The following is a 19,092-nucleotide window of genomic DNA, read 5'->3' as shown; positions in this document are numbered from 1 at the left end:
CAAACTATTCAAATGAGCCTCACTAAGTATAAGTACTTTTATTGTTTCTACTACATGCAAAAGTACACATAAAGAAACATTGACTAAAATGCAAACTGAAGTGCTTAAAAGCTATGAGTTTGAAATAAGAAAGGCTAGTGTGATAGGGCATGTGCATGTAGTTGACTATTCTAGAAGAATGTTAATTTTTTCAATTCTACTTTGCCCAAGAAAGGCCCGTTAATGTTTCTGCCACCAGATATTGAGATGGAGGATTTTGTATTCCTCTTGGTTAAAATTTGGTTCGTTAAATTATTCAGATTGGAATGAAGGCTATGTGCAGTTCACCTGTTCAAGGTAAATGTGCCTTTCTGGGAGGCCACCTGGTCCAATCACTCCAACAGCTTACAAACTCAGTAGGACTAGTTCCATCATGACTGAGAGCAAGCCAGAGCACAGGAGGAATTCTGATGTGTGAACACAGAGTTGTACAGTCTCCTTCCTATTCCAAGTGGTGCATAGGCCAAACTCAACTGGGTTTATACATTTTACTCTGGAAAAAAATGAACCCTCTCATTTCAAAATTATGACAAAATAGAAGTGCTGATTTTATGCTGCTTAGATAATTTTCTGTCTAAAAAAATCTAACACAGAGATCAGCCTCACTCAACTGCTGTTGAAACTGATGGAACTGAATAAGAATTTTAATTCTTTATTTCTGCTCTTCATTAGCTGAGTTATGTTCCTTTCAATGCAGCAGGTGGCCAGATAGCCAATCTCTCTGCTTTTTAAAAAAGTTTCTCTGTCTGTCTGGCCATCAAAGTATATTCTCTTATTGCCTCTGTCAGTTGTCTGCATAACCTGATTTTTTTTTTTAGGATGCTAAACCAGCAGTCATAAGCCAAAATTTTTAAAACCTGTTATGTGAATTTATATGAAATATAAATGACTTATGAAGAAGTCCCTATTGAAGACCAAGATAATCAGTGTGATTTTCAACGTTGCTGAGCAACGAACAATTTTTTATTAAAGTCTGTGGTAACTCTAGGGTGGCCAGTGTCATTTGAATGTCAGTTGTATACTCAAGTGGTTAACTTTAAGCACAGCATTTTGAAAATCTTTATTATCATCCTCTAGAGCTCTGAAAGGAAAAACCAGCATTGCCAGTGTTTCAATTTTCACTTCATTTCATCTGCACTGATCACTTCTCACCATGGTTTTGCAGTGGTGAAAGTTTCTTGGCTAAGTGATGTTAATTGCACCAATAAATGCAGAGCAAAGCTTCCAGTACACTAAAAAGGGGTATTCATTAAATGTATTCGGAAAAGCAGCCATAGACTGTGAGCAGAACTGTTCAGGGATTGGGGGGGAGGTTTGCTGTTTGGGTTTTTTTTTAATATTCAGTGCTTTAGAATTTGATAGAGGGGAGGTATTAAACAACAATGAAGTAATTTAATTTTTATCAGATTACTGAAAAGAGACAAAAATCAATGAGTTTCAACCCCATCTTGCACTTGTTATTCCTGACTCAGCCAGGAACATCTCTGGCTTGAAGGACAAGTTAGGGTAGCTCTTCACCTTTGTGTGTACTGGAACCCATGGTTCATCCAACAGGCATGAAGGAGAGCCACAGTGCAACACGTTTCAGCTATTCCCCTCTTTTCTCTTCCCTGGCACGCTCCCTGTACTAAAGCCTAGAAAAGTATGGAGCCATTTTGCACACTGTTCATTTGGGTTATTCTCCAGACATCTTTTACAGCCCTTTTATGTCACCAGGACAGTCTAAAAGTGGCCAGCTATATTTCCAGCTTTACACTTTAAAACCTGTTCCTGCACACTCCTGTTTTACATACATAGTTGTATAGGTCTTACTGATTTAATGATTTGAATACTTTATATATACTCTTCTCAGTGCTACAGTGGCTAATCTCATGGGACTGCTTCTTTTGCTCCATGAGGACTTAAGCCTAAAGACCCAACCCTGGAAGAAAAGGGGCAGTAAGGCCAGGGGATGTGGAGAAAGCAGGCCTGCCCAACCAAGGGTTGTTCAGGAAGCTGATACACTGAAGGAATCCTGCTGGAGAGCTTACTCTTTACTTTCTTTCAACCACAATCTGAAACAGTGCTTGAGACTGGTTAGGTTTTTACACGCATTTGGATTTCACAAGATGCAGTCTGGTTGTGAATTTGGATCCTGGTTCATTGTATACTGTCTAGTAATATGTCCCCCAACTTTTTAGAGTGGTGGTTGCCCTGTGACGAAAGCTGCCCGGTAACACTTCTGTTCAGAAAGATTTGAAAGTGCCTGCCATATATCAGTGGTGGATAAACTCAGCTGTTTGGGCATGTTGGGCTTAGTTTCCGCACTGAACAGAATGTGAAGTAAACAAAAGGTGCTTAAACATGATTTATGGTGCCTCTCCGGTTTATCACCGTAGCCTGCAGTTTATCACACTGATATCACCATCATGCCTGTTTCTTGTTTCTGTTGTGTGCGTGTGTTTGTTTAGCTATTGAAAGGTCTTATAATTAAGAGCTGCAGTTTTCCTGTAATCAAATTGAGAACATGTCATCATATCCCTGCATTAGCAAGGTAATGCCACATCTGTTACCCGTAAAGAAATGCAGGGTCCAGTTCATAAAAGTAGTGCATGTGATTTCTGCATTTAATTCTGTAGAGTTTATGGAGGTGGACATGTGCTTGCTGTGAAACACTGTGATATTCCCTTTCACCTATACATACAATATGGGACCTCTGTTACATACTAAATACAAGCAGGGTAAAGGATTATTCTAGCCAAACTAAATGATGGAATCTGCCAAAAATGGTGAAAGAAAGATTTTGGCTTAAATGTGCACACTTTGTTTATTCATTATAAAAGTGTGTGTGTATGTATATATACTTAGTTATTGAAATATTTTCATTGTGCAAATTAAACTTGCCTTGAGGCAGACTTTATTTATTTGCTGGCAAGTCACATGAATTTTTCCCCTCTTTATTTACTGAACCATTCTTAAAAGGCAACTAATCTCCTGAGAGACCCTGCATTATTCCCTTTGCTGCCCTTTTGCATTAGGTATACATTCAAAGCACCAATCCTTCCTGCAGTAATATTAGTACAAGCCCTTCCATGTGCGTAAAGTCCAGACACAATACACTGTCTGAGGAGCATCTTTACCTGTGCTTATTTTTAGTGGGTCCTTGCAAATACTTTTTTCTAGTATTCAGTATTTTTACCAGTGTTCTGGAAGAAGTATAAAATCAACCGTTGGAAAGTTTAGTGATCTTTGGAGCATAATAATGACGAGGATGAAAAGATCTGAATAACTTAGCAAAACACACATTTTTTGGTTGCATCCAATATATTATAGTCCATATGCTGTAGAAGTGGGTTACAACACAAAAAGGACAGAAACGGTATGTGGAGAAGCTGTAGCTTTGAAAAGGCTGTAGAGATGACTGCATATCTGGTTAAAAATGAGCTCCCTGTGTGACTCCTTTCCTAAAAACAAAAGTGCCTTTAAGGATGCAGCTGAATCGCTCTAAAGAACATTGAGAGATAACTTGATCCCCATATGTGATGGGGATCCCACATGGGATTTGGGTCTTTTTAATGTAGTGGGAAATAAAGAGCTACATGGCTGTGAGCTAGAGGTAGGAAAAGACAAATTGAAAATAAGGTGCATGCAGTTTTACAGCCAAGGTAATTAGCCAGTAGTTTGGCAGCAGGTTTGGTAGACTCTTCATCAGTTGATTTTTTAAATCAGGATTGAATGTCTCTAAAAAAAAAGTAATGCTTTGCTTTAGCTGTGAAAAGTTGGAAGCTACTGTGTGAAACAACTGTCATATGATGTAGTCTCTTGCCTATAGTTTCTTCGGAAAAACTGAGTATAGAGCAGAGAAGGTTTCATATGAAGTGTAGAAATTTCTGTCCCAGGAAGATTAAATTGGGTTGGCAAAAGACAGAGGGATAACAGAGATTGCCCATCTTTAACCCCAGTATAAATCATTTAAAAGAACTGGGCTATCATCTGTCAGGTAGTGGTTTTGCTTATTGTTGCTTACTGCTTGAAAGATGAATGTAAAAGCAGAGAGATAATGTATTGTCTTGGTCATGTCAATGGAGGATACCAGGTGACATTAGGAAAAATACAGAAAATCACTTGCAAGGGTCAAAGTAATTTGCTTGTGCAGGTTGAAAAAGTCCAAGTGGACAATATGAAAGCCCAAATTATTGAGTATCATTAAAATGAAAGAAGAGGAAGATTGCTTGAATTTAATTTTACATGAAGTATACTAAGTGATTTTCTTGAGAAGAGGCATACCTGGATTACACTTCTTTTTAAATAATAGTTCTAAGGGAAGAGTATTTTAACCACAGAACAGCCTCCAAAACAGGATCTTTCAAATTCAGAAAAGAAATACTCTCTGCTCCTTTGTTTCCTTTCTCTTCTGATGAGAATTTGACATTTACAACTAGCTACTCCAACATAGATAAATATAATCAAGAGAACAGGGTAAGACTAAACTTACATTCCATCTTTTCAAGCAGGGATGAGTTTTTTATGCATCATTACTTTAGGCATTATCTCAGGCCTGAGTCCTTTTGCTCTTTCACAGAATTAATTCACCAGGTAGTACAGACAGAAAGGTGGGGACTGGAAGTTCACACTTTGTGTCCTGACATATTGAACTGATGACTTGATATACATTTATCTTTTTATTCTTCCACAAAAAACTTGCCAAAAAGTCAGATAATGCTTCAGGCAGGCAAACAATTTTTTCTTTCTTCAGTCAAGTACTGAAAGGATAAAATATTAGTGAAGAATGCAGACAATGCAGTGATATATCTGCCAAATAACTAGGGCAAATAAATAAGAAATTATGCTGGTTTGGGAGGGGACTGATGTTCTACCATGTAGATTTTAAAATAAGTTGTTTCCCATTCATCGAGATGTGTCCTGTAAGCCAGTGGAAAGTACTTTTGAGTAATAAACAAAATATACCCCCTTTCTTAAGTCAGAATTCTGAATACTGCTAGTTAGCTAAGAGATCTCAAATAATAATTACTGGATAATTAATGTTCTGAAGGAAAGTGAAATCCAGAGCAAAAACTCCTTGTTGAATACCATATACATTTTCCAAATAACTGTATGGCCAAAGGTTTTGTTGTTTATTTTTCATATTGAGTTCAACCCATGGTGCAAAGTTTTACTAGACCTACAAGAGGCTGGAGTGCAATGAAAATGCCATGTAAAAATCTGACTGAAGAAAGTATGCTTTCTCAGTTTATAGTGAAGCAGCGATTGCACTATCCATATTAAACTGAAGACACTTATTTGAAAAGTAGTCTTCCATTCCTGCTCACAAAGTCATGTTTACAAGTGATATGTTTTTGTAAGACACAGAAAATAGAAATGGTTTCTAAAACTAGATTTTAAATACTTAACTTCTAGGCAAATTGAAAGAGTGGTCCTTAGTACTGTATGGAACATCCATCCAGCCTTACTCACCAAGAAATGATTTTCCGAAAGTGGAAAGAGTGCGCTCTAGTCCAGTTGAAGACCCTACAGAAGATTATGGAACAGATGACTATTCAGGTGCGTACATTCATTTACTCTGATTGTGGATTTACTGAACACATGATAGGCTGAAGGAGTGACCTGAAACTCTGCATATGTAAAAAGTTCAGTGAAGTGGATTCTTAATTTAAGAACAGAACTATTTGTGTCATAATTTAAAGTTAGATATTTTAATTTCATCCTTATGAGTTTGTAAGCATGGAGTTATATATTTTTAAGCTACACTTAACATACTATGAAGAATGCACTGCTTTTCATATAAGTATATAAAAATATATATACATGCATACATATATATGGAACATTATCTTCTACATCTGTGTTGTTTCTCACTGATCCCTATACAAGTTTTTCAATCTTTTCATTAGACTTCAATAGAGAGAGATTTTTGGCACTGCAAAATAAGTCAAGTTGGCAGTTTCCTACATGTAATCCAACATTAGGAGCATCATGTAGGTGGTTAGGGCTGATGAATCTTAAGTATAGCTCTGGCAAGCAAACAGCAGGGCAAAGTTCAGTTTAGAAGTTCCTGTTATTACTGTCTCCTGCCACAGCATGTCAGACCCACAGTCCCTATTTTAGATTGAGAGCTGCTGAACTCCTTGTTTTGGTAGGTGATGAAACACTATCTCTGCTGTAAAGGTCACTAACTTCTTAAGTTTTTGTATGAAGCAAACTCACTTTACTTCAAATTTACCTGATGTTAGGAGAAATTTCAAGGTGGCTGGCAAACTCAACACATTTCATTCACGAGAGAGCAGTGATCCTGAAAGTTATAACTTCACCCACAGGCTTTGTTCACCTACATAAAGGCAGGAGTTGATGGTTCTCTCCTCCTGTAGCAGGAAGGACCTATTTGAAAATTGTAAACATAGAATATCTCGAGTTGGAAGGCACCCATAAGGATCATCGAGTCCAACATGAGTGCAGGTGAGATGGAAGACTTGCTAATCAGCAAGTATTAGCTGAGGCTTTTGCAGCACGTAGCAACACACAGGGAAGTGCATCTGGGCCCTGGTGGCTGCTTCAGTTGTGTTGTGGAAGCCACTTCGACCAGTTGTTACCCAGCTGGTAACCAGAGTACCCACTGATCATATTGTTCATCATTTATGTTGACCTGCTTGTTGTAAGTGATTTTGCTAATAATCCCTTATTCTTCTGTAATAATTCCTTCTGAATTACAGAAGCCTTTGCACATTTCTGAATAAAGTTCAGAATGATTTGTTACTCATTAGGAAAGCATCTGTTTGGATCCAGAAATAGTTTCTCATTGATAGATACTATAGAGGATGCCACACTTGCTAAAAATTATAAATCATTGTGAATAAATACTGAGGCCAGGATTTGCAAGGTCTTCAGGTACAAGAAAACTTTTCCTTTTGGTTGAGCCAAATTACTATTTGGAATTCAAATCAAACAGGGAAACAGAGTAATTGCATTCTGCATTAAAATACTATGTTTTAAGGGGTGCTAACTACTAAATGAGAAGTTTTAATCCCTTCCCCTGCTGTATTCTGGTTTTATTACAGGTCCCTGCAATGCAGAATGCAGTAAAGTAGGGTGTGATGGGCCAGGACCAGATCATTGTACTGACTGTCTGCACTACTACTACAAATCTAAGAACAACACACGGTAAGACTAAGAGAAAAAATCTTTACTTCGTAGATTTCTTAGTGTATATCTTAACTTCCTTTCCTCTTTGCTGCAGTCATGAAAAATTTATTTTCCACTGAATTTGACGCACTTTCTTAGGAGTTGAAAAAAAAAAAAAACCTAGCTAATCAGAATTTAAAGTACAGCCTTCAAACACCCTTCTCTGATTATTTCCCCATCTCTTGATTATTTTTTCATAAGAGGCTTTATATATATATAACTGTGATAGATACTACAGCTTCTGTGATAGAGTTTGAACAAGATAGGAGGAAATGTAGATGGTCAAAAATGATACTGTATGACTGTCTGACAAGGCATTTGCCGGTGAGATAGCATGTGCTGTAGGGAAATAAATAGAAGAGAAGAGGCAGCTTGATGCAATGCTTTGGAGGGTTACATCTTAGTAAACATGTGATCATTAGAAAAGCAGCAATGCTGAGAAATACTTCTGCTTTGCAGTCATGGTCCAGGAATGTGGTGGCAGGTTATTTCATTAACGACTCTGCCTTCTCTTCCCTGCTGTCTGCAGGATCTGTGTTTCGACCTGCCCACCTGGTCACTACAATGCAGACAAGAAACGCTGTAAAAAATGCTCACCCAATTGTGAAACCTGTGTTGGAGGCCATAGTGACCAGTGCATGACCTGTAAATCTGGCTACTACCTGAATGAAGTAACCAATAGCTGTATTACCAACTGCCCTGATGGGTTTTACCTGGATAAGAGTTAGTATTTCTTGTTGTTTCTTTATTGCGGGCTACAGAATTTGATCTGGGGAGGTTGCTGGAATACTTAAAAGCAGGAAAAGTATATGTTGATGCATCTGTCTCTTATCCTATTCCTCTTATTAAATTGTTGCCAAGTGTGATCAAGAAGCTCCTCAAAAATCTGCAGGACAGATCAGGTTATTGCTACTCCAGAAAGGTACAGGCAGCACCCATGTTCTGAACATGAGGCATTCCCCATTCCCCCAAATTCAAATATGGCACCAGATAGAAGAGAGAGCTGAGAAATCAACCATGGCCACTAAACTGGAGGTCTAAGAAAAATAGGCTCCTCAGATGTAAAATGTGGTTGCAATTAATGTTTCTGACAGACCTAAGTATCTGCAATGAGGTGATGACCCAAGAGCACTAATTCTCTGCCATGTGAGACACCTGCCTTCAGTTTCTTCCTGTGATTGCCAAGTAGACTGCCCGTGTTTAATTTCCAGTTTTGGCTAGCAAAAATACTTAGACATATATTCAAACATGTGCTTAAAACTGCAGTGACTTCAGTTATCTTTAGACACATCCTTAGAAGATAAGTATGTGCTCAGGAGCTTTGTTCATCAAATTAACCTAACCTTTTGCTTTCTTCATCATGAAGCTGTGAGTTCATTTTTGAGGATTAGTAAAAACAGGTACTACTTTAATTCTTCCATTTTTCACTGTGTGAGAACTACAGTAAAGGGAATTCCATTCTACCTAATTAAGATGGATAGATGAAAATTTAGGACTAAATGGGAACATTGGGGTTTTCTTCTCAGAAAGGTACATGGCACTGCATCTCAAAAGACACCAGGTCTGAAGAAAGAGAGACATCTCTTAAAGTAGGGAGCTCTTGAGATGAAAAGGCAAGTGTTAAGTAATTTATGTGTTGACTTTGTTAAGATCAGACCTGTTCATGCAGGTGTGTCTTTAAGCACCAAATCAGGTAAGACAGGACAGGCTGTGTGCATGGAAAGTGTAAGAGGTAAATTGCAGGACAGTCTCTGGAACACATGGCAATCGTTACTGCATATCACTGCAGTATGAAAAAATTATTTAAGTCCATATCATAAATAGTTAATATAAATTTAAAATGTTTATGAAGATTTTTTAACATAGAATCATAAAATCATTAAGATTGGAAAAGACCTCCAAGATCATCGAGTCCAACCATCAACCCAACACCACCATGCCCACTAAACCACGTCCCTAAGCACCTCATCTACTCGTCTTTTAAATACCTCCAGGGATGGGGACTCCACCACTTCCCTGGGCAGCCTGTTCCAATGTTGAACCACTCTTTCAGTAAAGAAATTTTTCCTCACATCCAATCTAAACCTCCCCTGGCACAACTTGAGGCCAACCTCAAAGCGTATTTTTCTCGGGGTACAACTATAACTTCAAATGTTTAGAAATAGATTAAACCATTTGATGTTTGATGGAAAAAGCTAATGATAGGCAGAATTTAGCTATTTTAGTCTAGTTTGCTGCTTCTCTTCCTGATGTCAAGCTAGAAAGCAATAAGTTATGTAATAATAAATCTATATAGTTTTATTAAACATAACTGACCAGGGTTTTCTGGGTTGTTTTCTTTTTTTCCTTTGTAGATAAGATTGTTTGCCGAAAATGTAGTGAAAACTGTAAGACATGTGTTGAATTCCAAATCTGCACAGAATGCAAACATGGCCTAAGGTAAGGAAATGATGGATGTAACTAAATACAATACATGAGGAGGCTTACAAGGCTGTGGATACACAATGAAGACCATCAGATAGCTATTTAACCTTGAGTGGCCCTCATTTCATGTGTTCCATCGCTCTTTATTTTTTTCTTGTGCTATTATGTGCCAGTTTGACTAACTGGATTTTTTAGAAGACTTTTCATTTCAGACAAAATAAAAGCCACAGTCATGTGGAAAGCTGGCTTCTTCACTTTTTTGACCTACAGTGCGGCAGTCAAGTATTATTTTAGAAGTAGAGCTGATGAATCATATTAATCTTTCTGATTCATTCCTGTGATAGTTAGAAACTATTTTCTTATCTTTATTGTATTTCTTCATACATCCAGACATTCACTTATCTCAAGTACCTCAGGCTCAATTCTATTACAATATAGTGTGCACATATTTTAAACAGCAGTGGATATTTTTTCTTCATAGGAGGACTTAATCATTCTTGAAACAGATAGGTAAAACCTACAAACCAGCAGTACACATTTCAAGCTCCTTTATGAATGAATGACCTTTTGATCTAAGCAGCAAAGGTCAAAAATCTTATAAAACTCATGACAGAATGTATGCTGGCTTTATGCCACAAAAAATATGAAGCCAATATTCAGTATCTATAGGGGTTCTTCTTGCAGAATACCAGTGTTCTGCGAATGTTTTAACACTGAGCTTTTACTTTCCATCAAAGTGGATTTTCATCTCTTAGTAAAAGCTGAATGTTGTTTGTTTCTAGGACATCAATGGCTGAATCCCTTTACATTTTGTAAAGGAATTCTTATTTCTGTGTATTTACATTGCATCTAGATTTTCCAAGTGCCTGCACAATTTTTATTACGAATATCTCTATTTTTTTTAAAAATGACCCTTTGAAAAGGAAGTGTGATCTAATGGGAAGGAAAGTATGGGATCAGATCAGAACATTGGTCTATTTACACTGTCTGTGAAATATGAGTATCTGCTTCTCTTTTAAAATGTTATTAAATTTGCAGTCCATGTTAAGATTTTGGAGAATTTTAACAGATTCAGCATGACCTTCTGTGTATCTGCAAAATCAAATTAGTAAATTAGCAGTTTAGAAGTTCCTACAATGGGCAAGTATGTCAGGAGACCAAAGATTACATAGATTTGTGACCTTATAGGACACAGTTGTTATAGAAAAGTTATGCCCACATTTTCTTTATTTCTCAGGAGCTGAGTTTCCCTGTCCATTTACACAAACAGCAGCTTGTAGCACCACTGAAGAGAGTAGACAAGTCCATTCGGTGTGAGAAGAGAAAGAGAAATTGAAATATAAAAGATCAAAAGAACCCAAACTTCATGTTTTCTTGGGCAATATTAGCAAACTGAGATTAATTTTTGGTAATGTTTTGAAAAAACACCATCTGTGTGGGTGTGACAGATAAATGGAGCCTTGCAGGACATGCATTTCATATTCCCCAGTTGTTCGAAACTTGCTGCATTTTTTTGGCAGAGTTATCGATGGGCAGGGCCCTGGCTGGGACTTGGGAGACCTGGATTCAAGTTCTGGTCCTGTTACTGGCCCATTGAATAAACTTGGGCAAATTACTGCTTTTCCCGTCTGTAAAAAGATGATAATGCTATCTGCCTTGTAAAGCACTTTGAGGTGTGTGGCTGGGGAAAAATAATAAGAAAGCAGGGGTTGTTAGGTTTGTTGAATTGCTAATTTAATTCTTTTCTAAACTGGGACCATGCACGCTCTTGAAAATTTCCAGTGGTGCTGAGCACACAGGACTTTTGCTGGATCCAATCTGTAAACCAGGGTTTCCACTCACTCAGGGTGGTAATCACCAGAGCTGAAGAGCATCTTTAGAGAAAGAGCTAAACTGGATGAAAGCTGAGGTTCCACAGAAGATGGCAAACATGGCAGAGAAGTCCTAGCTTAAAAAAAAAAAAAAACCTGCTGTAGGCACCTTATAACATGGAAGCATAAACAGCTACTTAGAGGGAAGCATGGAAATGTGACTCTTCATGCTATTTCTTTTTCCTCTGTCACTCACTCTTTTGTGCTCTCTCTCAAAAGTGCCTGCAGGCAGAATACCTCCGACTGTAATCTTGACAAATCTCCCCAGCCACTCAGAACGGGCATTCAGTTAGGACGTTTCAAAGGAAACTGCTATTGCAGAAAGAGGTGGTGATTTCTTTTGCTGTGAATCTATTCGTGGCCTGTGCTGTAGCATAGTATCAGGAGATGCTGCTAAGTCCCTTAGCATTTTTTTTAATACAGTGGTGCTGACCCTGTGCCAAATTCCTCGTGGGTAATTGCATTTTACATGCCTGAATTTTTAGTACACTTTGGCATTGTTCTTTTTTTTTCTGTCCTGTACTACTTGGTAGTATTTACAGTGAGTTTGTAAACAGCTTTTGTATTTCACCATGGGCAAAACTGCATTTCATTTCCACTTGAAGTGATTGCTGTCTCTATATTTATAAAATATGACCAATGAAGGAAGTTGGTGAATCCTAATGTATGGGTTGTTCTTTTATTAAAAGAGAACTACTGGTTTGTGCATGACCTTGTTGTCCTCTGTTGCTGTTATCTGCCCAAACACTGTGCTTTTTTCCTTTTTACAATAGCTTGCATGGCACTAAATGTGCTATCCGCTGTGAAGAAGGAAAATACCATAATGGTAGAGAATGTGAACCATGTCACCGTTCCTGTGCAACGTGTGCAGGTACTCCACTGACATTTATCTGCATCATTTCCTTTCCTCTATATTTTTAGCTCTGATTTTATTGTACTATATCACAGTTACAGAATAATGTGATTGTTTACATTTAAAAACTTAATTCTCTTGATAGTTATTTAATACATTTTAAATACAGCAGACTTCTTTCAGCTAACATGAAAATTTAAGTCTTCTAATTGAAAGTGCGCATACTCTTCTTTTTTCTTTTCTTTTTTCTTTTTTTTCTTTTTCTTTTTTTTTTTTCTTTTTTCTCTTAGTAGAGCTCATTCTGATTTCCAGTAATGCCCTCCATTTTCTTTCTGGGATGGAATAATGACTGATCAATTTTGTGCGAGCGTTAGAACTACCAACAGCCATTTCTTTGAGAAAAAGATATGCTGAAATTATGTAATGTTGTTTATTCTAACCATGTACCTCTATTGCTTGATATTACTGCTTGAAAGAAAGTAAAAGGCAGGTAAAACATAGTCTCTAAAATGACTAGATTTTGCTACAGTTAGAGGTGGTGTCTGTTAGGCAATAAGAGGAACTAGCCAGTAATACAGTGTACTTTCTCTCTGGTTTAAGGTGCTGGAGTAGATGCCTGTATAAACTGCACACAGGGTTATTTTATGGAAGATGGAAGATGTGTACAGTCCTGTAGTAGTGGTTATTACCTTGATCACTCTACTGAAAGTGGATACAAAAGCTGCAAAAGGTATGATCAGTGGCTCATATGTGTCTTGATGTTTGGCAGTATATTAGCTATTACCGTGTTGAAAAAGATAATATGTATGAGACAAATAGGAAAAATATATTGCATGCTAAGCAAATGAAGGAAAAGCTTTTTTTTTTAGTTTTAATCTGTGTTATATTCATGCAGGTCTTCTAAAAATGTTTTTTCTTGCACATGTATGTGTGTCCACTTTAAAAAAACTGGTAGTGAGAATCTAAGTATATATGCATAGAAATGTAAAATTTACAAATGAGGCAGAGGATCCGCATTCCTCAGTAACAAACCAAAATAGTCAAACTAGTATTTTTTAACTGCAAGTTAATTACTATTCATAAGGATCATTTCAGTTCTTCAGCTGCATATTCACAAACATGCCACAAGTATACTACCAGACTGCTGTCCAGAATAGCTCACCTGACTCAGTGTACCAATGGGTGGATAGATCCTGGACAAGGCTGTGCTGTGCAAGGAAGGGACATTTTTTTCTATTCCATTCTTTGTTAAATACCATTCGTCGCCCTTTAGAATCATTTATTATTGACTAACTTTGAGTTCAGGGCAGGAAGGAAATCAGCATGCGTTACAGTTTTCCACACAGAAAAATAGTCGATACACAATGAAAATATGATGGAGCCAGAAGGGTGATGAAAGGACTGGGCAGCAGGTCAGTCTTTTCCATCCTGTGGCTTAAGCTTATGCCTTGCTGGCGCATGTGTGCGTGATCAGCGTAATACTTTTGTTGATTACTTCTGCATAGTTCCAAAATACTAGAATAATGCATCTGTTTAGTAAAAAAGTGTGAATAGAAAGTGGTTGGAGGAAAGAAGCAGGACTGGGTTGCACGGGGAGTTAATTTAGTAATAGTAGTAGTAGTAGTAGTAGTAGTAGTAGTAGTATAGCAGCTGATACCTCTAGAAACAGCAAACAAGCCCTTTGCAATACAGAAGAGGTCTCCTAGGAACTCTTGTGTTTGGTGAGGCCATAAGACCAACTGCTGTCATTGTCTTTCAGATGCGATGCCAGCTGTTTGGATTGCAGTGGTCAAGGAGACAGAAACTGTACGAGCTGTCCAAGCGGCTATAACCTAGACACTGGTGTCTGTGTAGTGGGAACAGTCTGCAAGGATGGTGAGTGCAATTCTCTGAAGAGATCCATTTCACCACTGCCAGCTTCTTCTTTTACATCTATTGGGTTGGTTTGGTCTGTTTCTTTTCTTCTGTTGCAGTCTTGATTTGAGGTCTACATTACTTCTTAATTTTTTCAGGTTTATGAAAAGGAGAAAACTACATTTGCGTGTATTAACAAGATTAGTCACATCCACTTTACCTGAATTTTCCTAAAATAGTTTTACCCCCTGCCAACAACCTACTTTTCCTTCCTTATCTGTTTTTCAAAAGCCATTGCTTTCAAAAGATTTTTATTTGAAGACCCTAGTGTACTATCAATAGAATCACATCTATCTATTTTGCCACTTTAAACTGTGAAAATGCTGGTAAGTAAAAGGGATTTTAAGTGCCTGTAGTATTGCTTGAATTATGTAAAAGGGTAATGAGAACAAAAGAATTCTGAAATAGGGAGCACCCAATTTGTGGTGGTATTTGAACTTCCTCCAAGTTCTCTGTGGCAACCAAGATAGCATTCTTATTGCATATGATTGGCTTAATTCATTGCTTTCAAATGTCACAATTAGAGAGACACTTAGATAACATCTTGCTTCCCTAAAAATGTTACTATGTGAATTACTTGTAGATACAGCCCAACAAGTGCAGTCCAACAGGAAAATCATACCAGAACAAAGCCCAGCGTTAAGCCATGTGGAAGATACCTGACATCAGATGTATGAAAAGCTAACAATGACTCTTGGGTCCAGCTCATTTCCGCTGGATTTAGTAAGAGATTTACCAAAGACATAAGAAAAATAAAACAGAAAGGGTGCAGGGTTGAGCCTTGTTTCTGTGGACCTTTACAGCTCCTGTTGCAATTTAGGCCTTCAAACTTTGAAAAGTATCCTGTCCATCGTAAAGTTACATTACAGGTACTGGTAAACCAGTCATGAGCCCTTTTCACATCAGGACATTATAAGTGTCATTGTAATCTAGAGCAAGTCCAGAGAAGGTCAGATATGGACAGACAAATGAAGAGGAAGTGTAATGCTAAGAGTTTTGAGTAACCACAGTCTCAGTATGGTATTGCAGTTGAATTCTGCAACGCAAACATTTGACCTACCAGTTTGGTCTTTAATATGGTTGGATAAATCTGTCCTCATTTGTACACACGCAACTTCAATCAGATACACATGTAGTTGCCCAAGACCGGGGAAACCCCGTCTCAGTACTGTCTCCCCCATTCTTCCAAGTGCAGCTGCCATGAAAGGGCAACACATCAGTGTGTGGGCCTTCAGGCAATTGCAATGCATCATGCTGAATCCCACCACACAGCATGTGTTCTCAACAGTCTCGGGTAGCCAAGGAAAGTCCAGAAGGGTTTTTCTTCTGTTAATTTGCAAAGCATAGAGGGTTTCATTTCATTGCCTGACAATCAAGCACTGGTTACTAGTCTAACTCACTCTATAGGATTTGCATTTCTGTTGAGAGTGTTTTATTCTTTTTCTGCGGTTTGAGTGTTTTATTCTTTTGATTCATAAAAATTGAGAACAAATTCCTTTGCTGTAAATATCACTGTTTTCTAATTATTCTCTTTCTAATCTTTTTTTCCTTTTCACAAATGGATACCAATCATTCCCTGTCGGACCACACAATATCTCTTCCTGAAAAAAAAAAAAAAAAATGCTGTTGACTGAAATTCCTTTCGATGGACCAAATTTCCTACTTGCTACCTGCTCCTGAATGGTCTCTTCAACCAAATCTGCCTGTCTGACCAATTAAATCTTCCTCCATTGTACACGCCATGCTCTCCAAACCTTCAACCTCCCCTTCTTCTCTTGCTGCTGCCCTCCGGAAGCCACGGAAGAGTCCTGGGCCGAGGGAGGATTCTGTATGCTGGTGAAAAAGAACAATCTCTGCCAGCGGAAAGTGCTTCAGCAATTGTGTTGCAGAACATGTACGCACAAGGGGTGAACTGACACCTCCCAGCGTCCTCCTGCTCCTGTAGACTTATAGATTAATCCATATTATTGAAAAAAGAAAAAAGGAAAAAGGAAAAAAAAAAAAAAAAGGAAAAAAAAAGCCACCTCTCTCTCTCTCCTCCCTCTTTGTCTGGGGAGATGGTGAACTGTTTGTTGGAACTTAAATGGAAAAACTACAACACGCCTACCTTTCATAACTGGGTGTCTAGAGCTAAGCATCCAGGATCACAGAGTCAGTATTGTGTGACCAAAGCATTTGATGCCAAAATTAGCATTTAACTCATGATTTGATTTCCTGTCAACCTTAGGATTATTCCTGTTTTTTGAAGGTCCTTTTTCTTCCCTTTTTTTCCTGCTTCTTTCCCCTTCAAGATGTTTAAAGAGTGTTTCAAGAATACAACACAAGTTTACATGGATTAAAACTAAACAATATAAAAATATTTGCATTAGTCTTTTTTGTGCTATGTGTATTGACAGGGGGAACTTGAGTTCCTGAGGGGATCAGAAACACCATTAGCTGCAGGACTAAGTTCTGCCCCTTTTGTAACAGTATTTAAAAAAAGAAAAGTGAACATTTCTGCACACATTTCTTTCTTACTTCCTCTGCTGTGTGCTGTTTTTTGTATCACATGCAGTATGTATATATGTTTGCCCAAAATGTGGTTTTGGTCATATAGATTTCATTTTTAGACAGCTAGCTTATTAACAGATATGCTAGGATTTTTATTTTATTTTTTTAAATTGTCAAAGCTATTTCAAATAAACTTTAAAAAAAAATTGTTCCTGTAGCGAACAAATTAAAAAGATACTACTTCTCTTGGTTTGCATAAGCGAGAGTACTGTATACGCTCAGAAGTCAGAAGACATTGCTAACATGTAAGAAGTATTCATAAATTATTGTTGTCTTGTAACGTTCACAAAAAAGGGGATATTATCATACAGATATGTGGAGCTATTTCATAGTGCCCATACATAAATGCCAGTGTGACTATATGTGACAGGATGTGTTTACAGGACCGGATTTATAATTGTGCCAAATACATCTCCAGGAATAATTACATACAAGGCAATAAATCAATGGTTCTCTTGGTGTAACAATCGTGTCATGATGGGCCTGAATCTGCTTTTAACTGCTCACAATAGAAATTCAGCAGGAATAGTCCTGCTGAGGCCAATGGAGTTACCTCACTGTAAAACCATCCTGGGTGGTGTGAGAAGCGGCCCCTGCCTTTCTCTTTTTACCCAGGCACACAGCTGCCAGTACAAATTTCCATTTAATGTATCTTCATCAGCTTCACTTAGCATACTGTTCAAAAGACAGTCATTTAGCAGAAAACAGAAAATTGTACTTCAAAGATACTGTTTTCAGGGGATAATACTTAAAGTGTACAAAGTATATTTATTAGTTATCTTTCCAGGAAACACAAATAGAAAATGGATTGCAGGTTTTTAAGCATGTAAATGTTAGAAAATAAAGAGGATCAAAAAAATTATGGTGGAAGTTTTACAAACAGATGGATACAAACCTATAGAGGTAATGTGCCACCTTTAGCAGAGAGCAGATAAACTATTACAACCTGGTTCAGTATGACAGGGGGCCAGTCAAGCTCCTTTGGTGCCCATTACAAACTTCCTGATAAACATTCAAATCTAAAAGAATTCAATTTGTGTTAGTTTAACTACTAGCCTGTTACTGCCTCATTTCTCAGTATAACATGTTTAATTAGAACATAATGCTTTTAAATTTTAAGTTAATATTATATATATATTATATATAAATATATATTCATAATTGAGATTTAATTATGTAATGGATTGTAAAGAATTTGTTTGGATACTTACAAATGTCTCTAACACTATTATAGAGAAGAAATTAATATCTTTGTTTTCTTAAAAAAACCTGACACATTGTTATAACCAAATTCATTTTTACTGAAAAAATACTGTACATGTGTAAAATGTTCAGTTGTTATTTGTAAAATAGGGTAGTTATGTTGTAATTGATATTGGCCAAAATCAATGTTATTCCATATTTTATTTTTTCTATTAAATTAACCTAAATTCCTGTTCTTTTGGTCTGGTAAAACATGTTGATAATCTGTATGTAAAATATCGTTGTTGAAGGGCACAGGTAGCTTTGTGGTATAGAGCACTTAGATACCACACACAAGTCATTGAAACAAATTGGCGGGTAAGGGTGTTTAATTTTATTGTGGATTTTTTTTCTTTTAAGCGATGGAATTTATGATTGCAGAAATGTCTGGTTTCTGTGGAGGACACCTTTTGTGTAGTAGCAGTACAGCCGTGTCTGAACCCTAGTGGGTAACAATGTTGGCTTCCTCTGACCTGTAAGAGTTTGTGATGAGTCTAATCTCTTGCATGCTTGGGATTAAAAAGTGAAATGCAAAACTACCTATTGGCTCAGACAGTTTAGGAGGAAGGTTTCATTTTTGCAGTCATACATGGCCATTTGCACAGTGAGATATTGATGTCTGTCCACGTGCCAATACTCACATCCAGTAGTACACCTCAGATCACAACCCCAGACTGCCACTTGAGACAGCAGGCTGTCTGTCCTTGCCAGATGAAAAGGGCTCTATATAGACTCATCTGTGACCCCTGCAGGGTGAGATCCTCCATCGGCATTAGCTGATGCTCTCATTCATTTCCCACTTAGTCCTACAACCTGAGTGGAGACCAAAGTGGCAACTTATCCAAGAAGTCATATATTCAGATGACATTTTAATCACATTCACTGAGGCCATGTAGAGAATTTCCTGAGAAAAAAACACTTTTCAGCCTTAAACATCTCATTATCACCAACTTGGTTTCAAAACAAGGAGTTAGGTCATCATTCTCACTGTTTCCCTATCAGTCCTGGGAGCAAGTGTATGTG

At 37.5% G+C, this 19,092-nt stretch overlaps 1 protein-coding gene across 2 annotated transcripts in view; it reads left to right on the top strand.

Annotated features, from left to right (window-relative positions):
• PCSK5 (proprotein convertase subtilisin/kexin type 5) overlaps window positions 1-19,092 on the top strand; it is a 267,689-nt gene that overhangs the window by 183,737 nt on the left and 64,860 nt on the right. The window contains exons 14-21 of one of the 2 annotated variants that reach the window (XM_076361659.1): window positions 5,437-5,580; window positions 7,092-7,194; window positions 7,745-7,938; window positions 9,570-9,654; window positions 12,284-12,381; window positions 12,964-13,093; window positions 14,123-14,238; window positions 16,073-17,876. In XM_076361659.1, coding sequence (XP_076217774.1) covers window positions 5,437-5,580; window positions 7,092-7,194; window positions 7,745-7,938; window positions 9,570-9,654; window positions 12,284-12,381; window positions 12,964-13,093; window positions 14,123-14,238; window positions 16,073-16,188 — 986 coding nt within the window. In that variant the 3' untranslated portion in view covers window positions 16,189-17,876. Of the gene's footprint in view, window positions 1-5,436; window positions 5,581-7,091; window positions 7,195-7,744; window positions 7,939-9,569; window positions 9,655-12,283; window positions 12,382-12,963; window positions 13,094-14,122; window positions 14,239-16,072; window positions 17,877-19,092 lie in introns of those variants that run through there. The other variant, XM_076361658.1, reaches the window with a different exon arrangement.

Source organism: Aptenodytes patagonicus, chromosome Z (genome assembly GCF_965638725.1).
Source record: "Aptenodytes patagonicus chromosome Z, bAptPat1.pri.cur, whole genome shotgun sequence".
Classification (NCBI taxonomy): Eukaryota; Metazoa; Chordata; class Aves; order Sphenisciformes; family Spheniscidae; genus Aptenodytes; species Aptenodytes patagonicus.
Note: the sequence above shows the minus strand (reverse complement) of the source record. Positions and strands in the feature narration are given on the sequence as shown.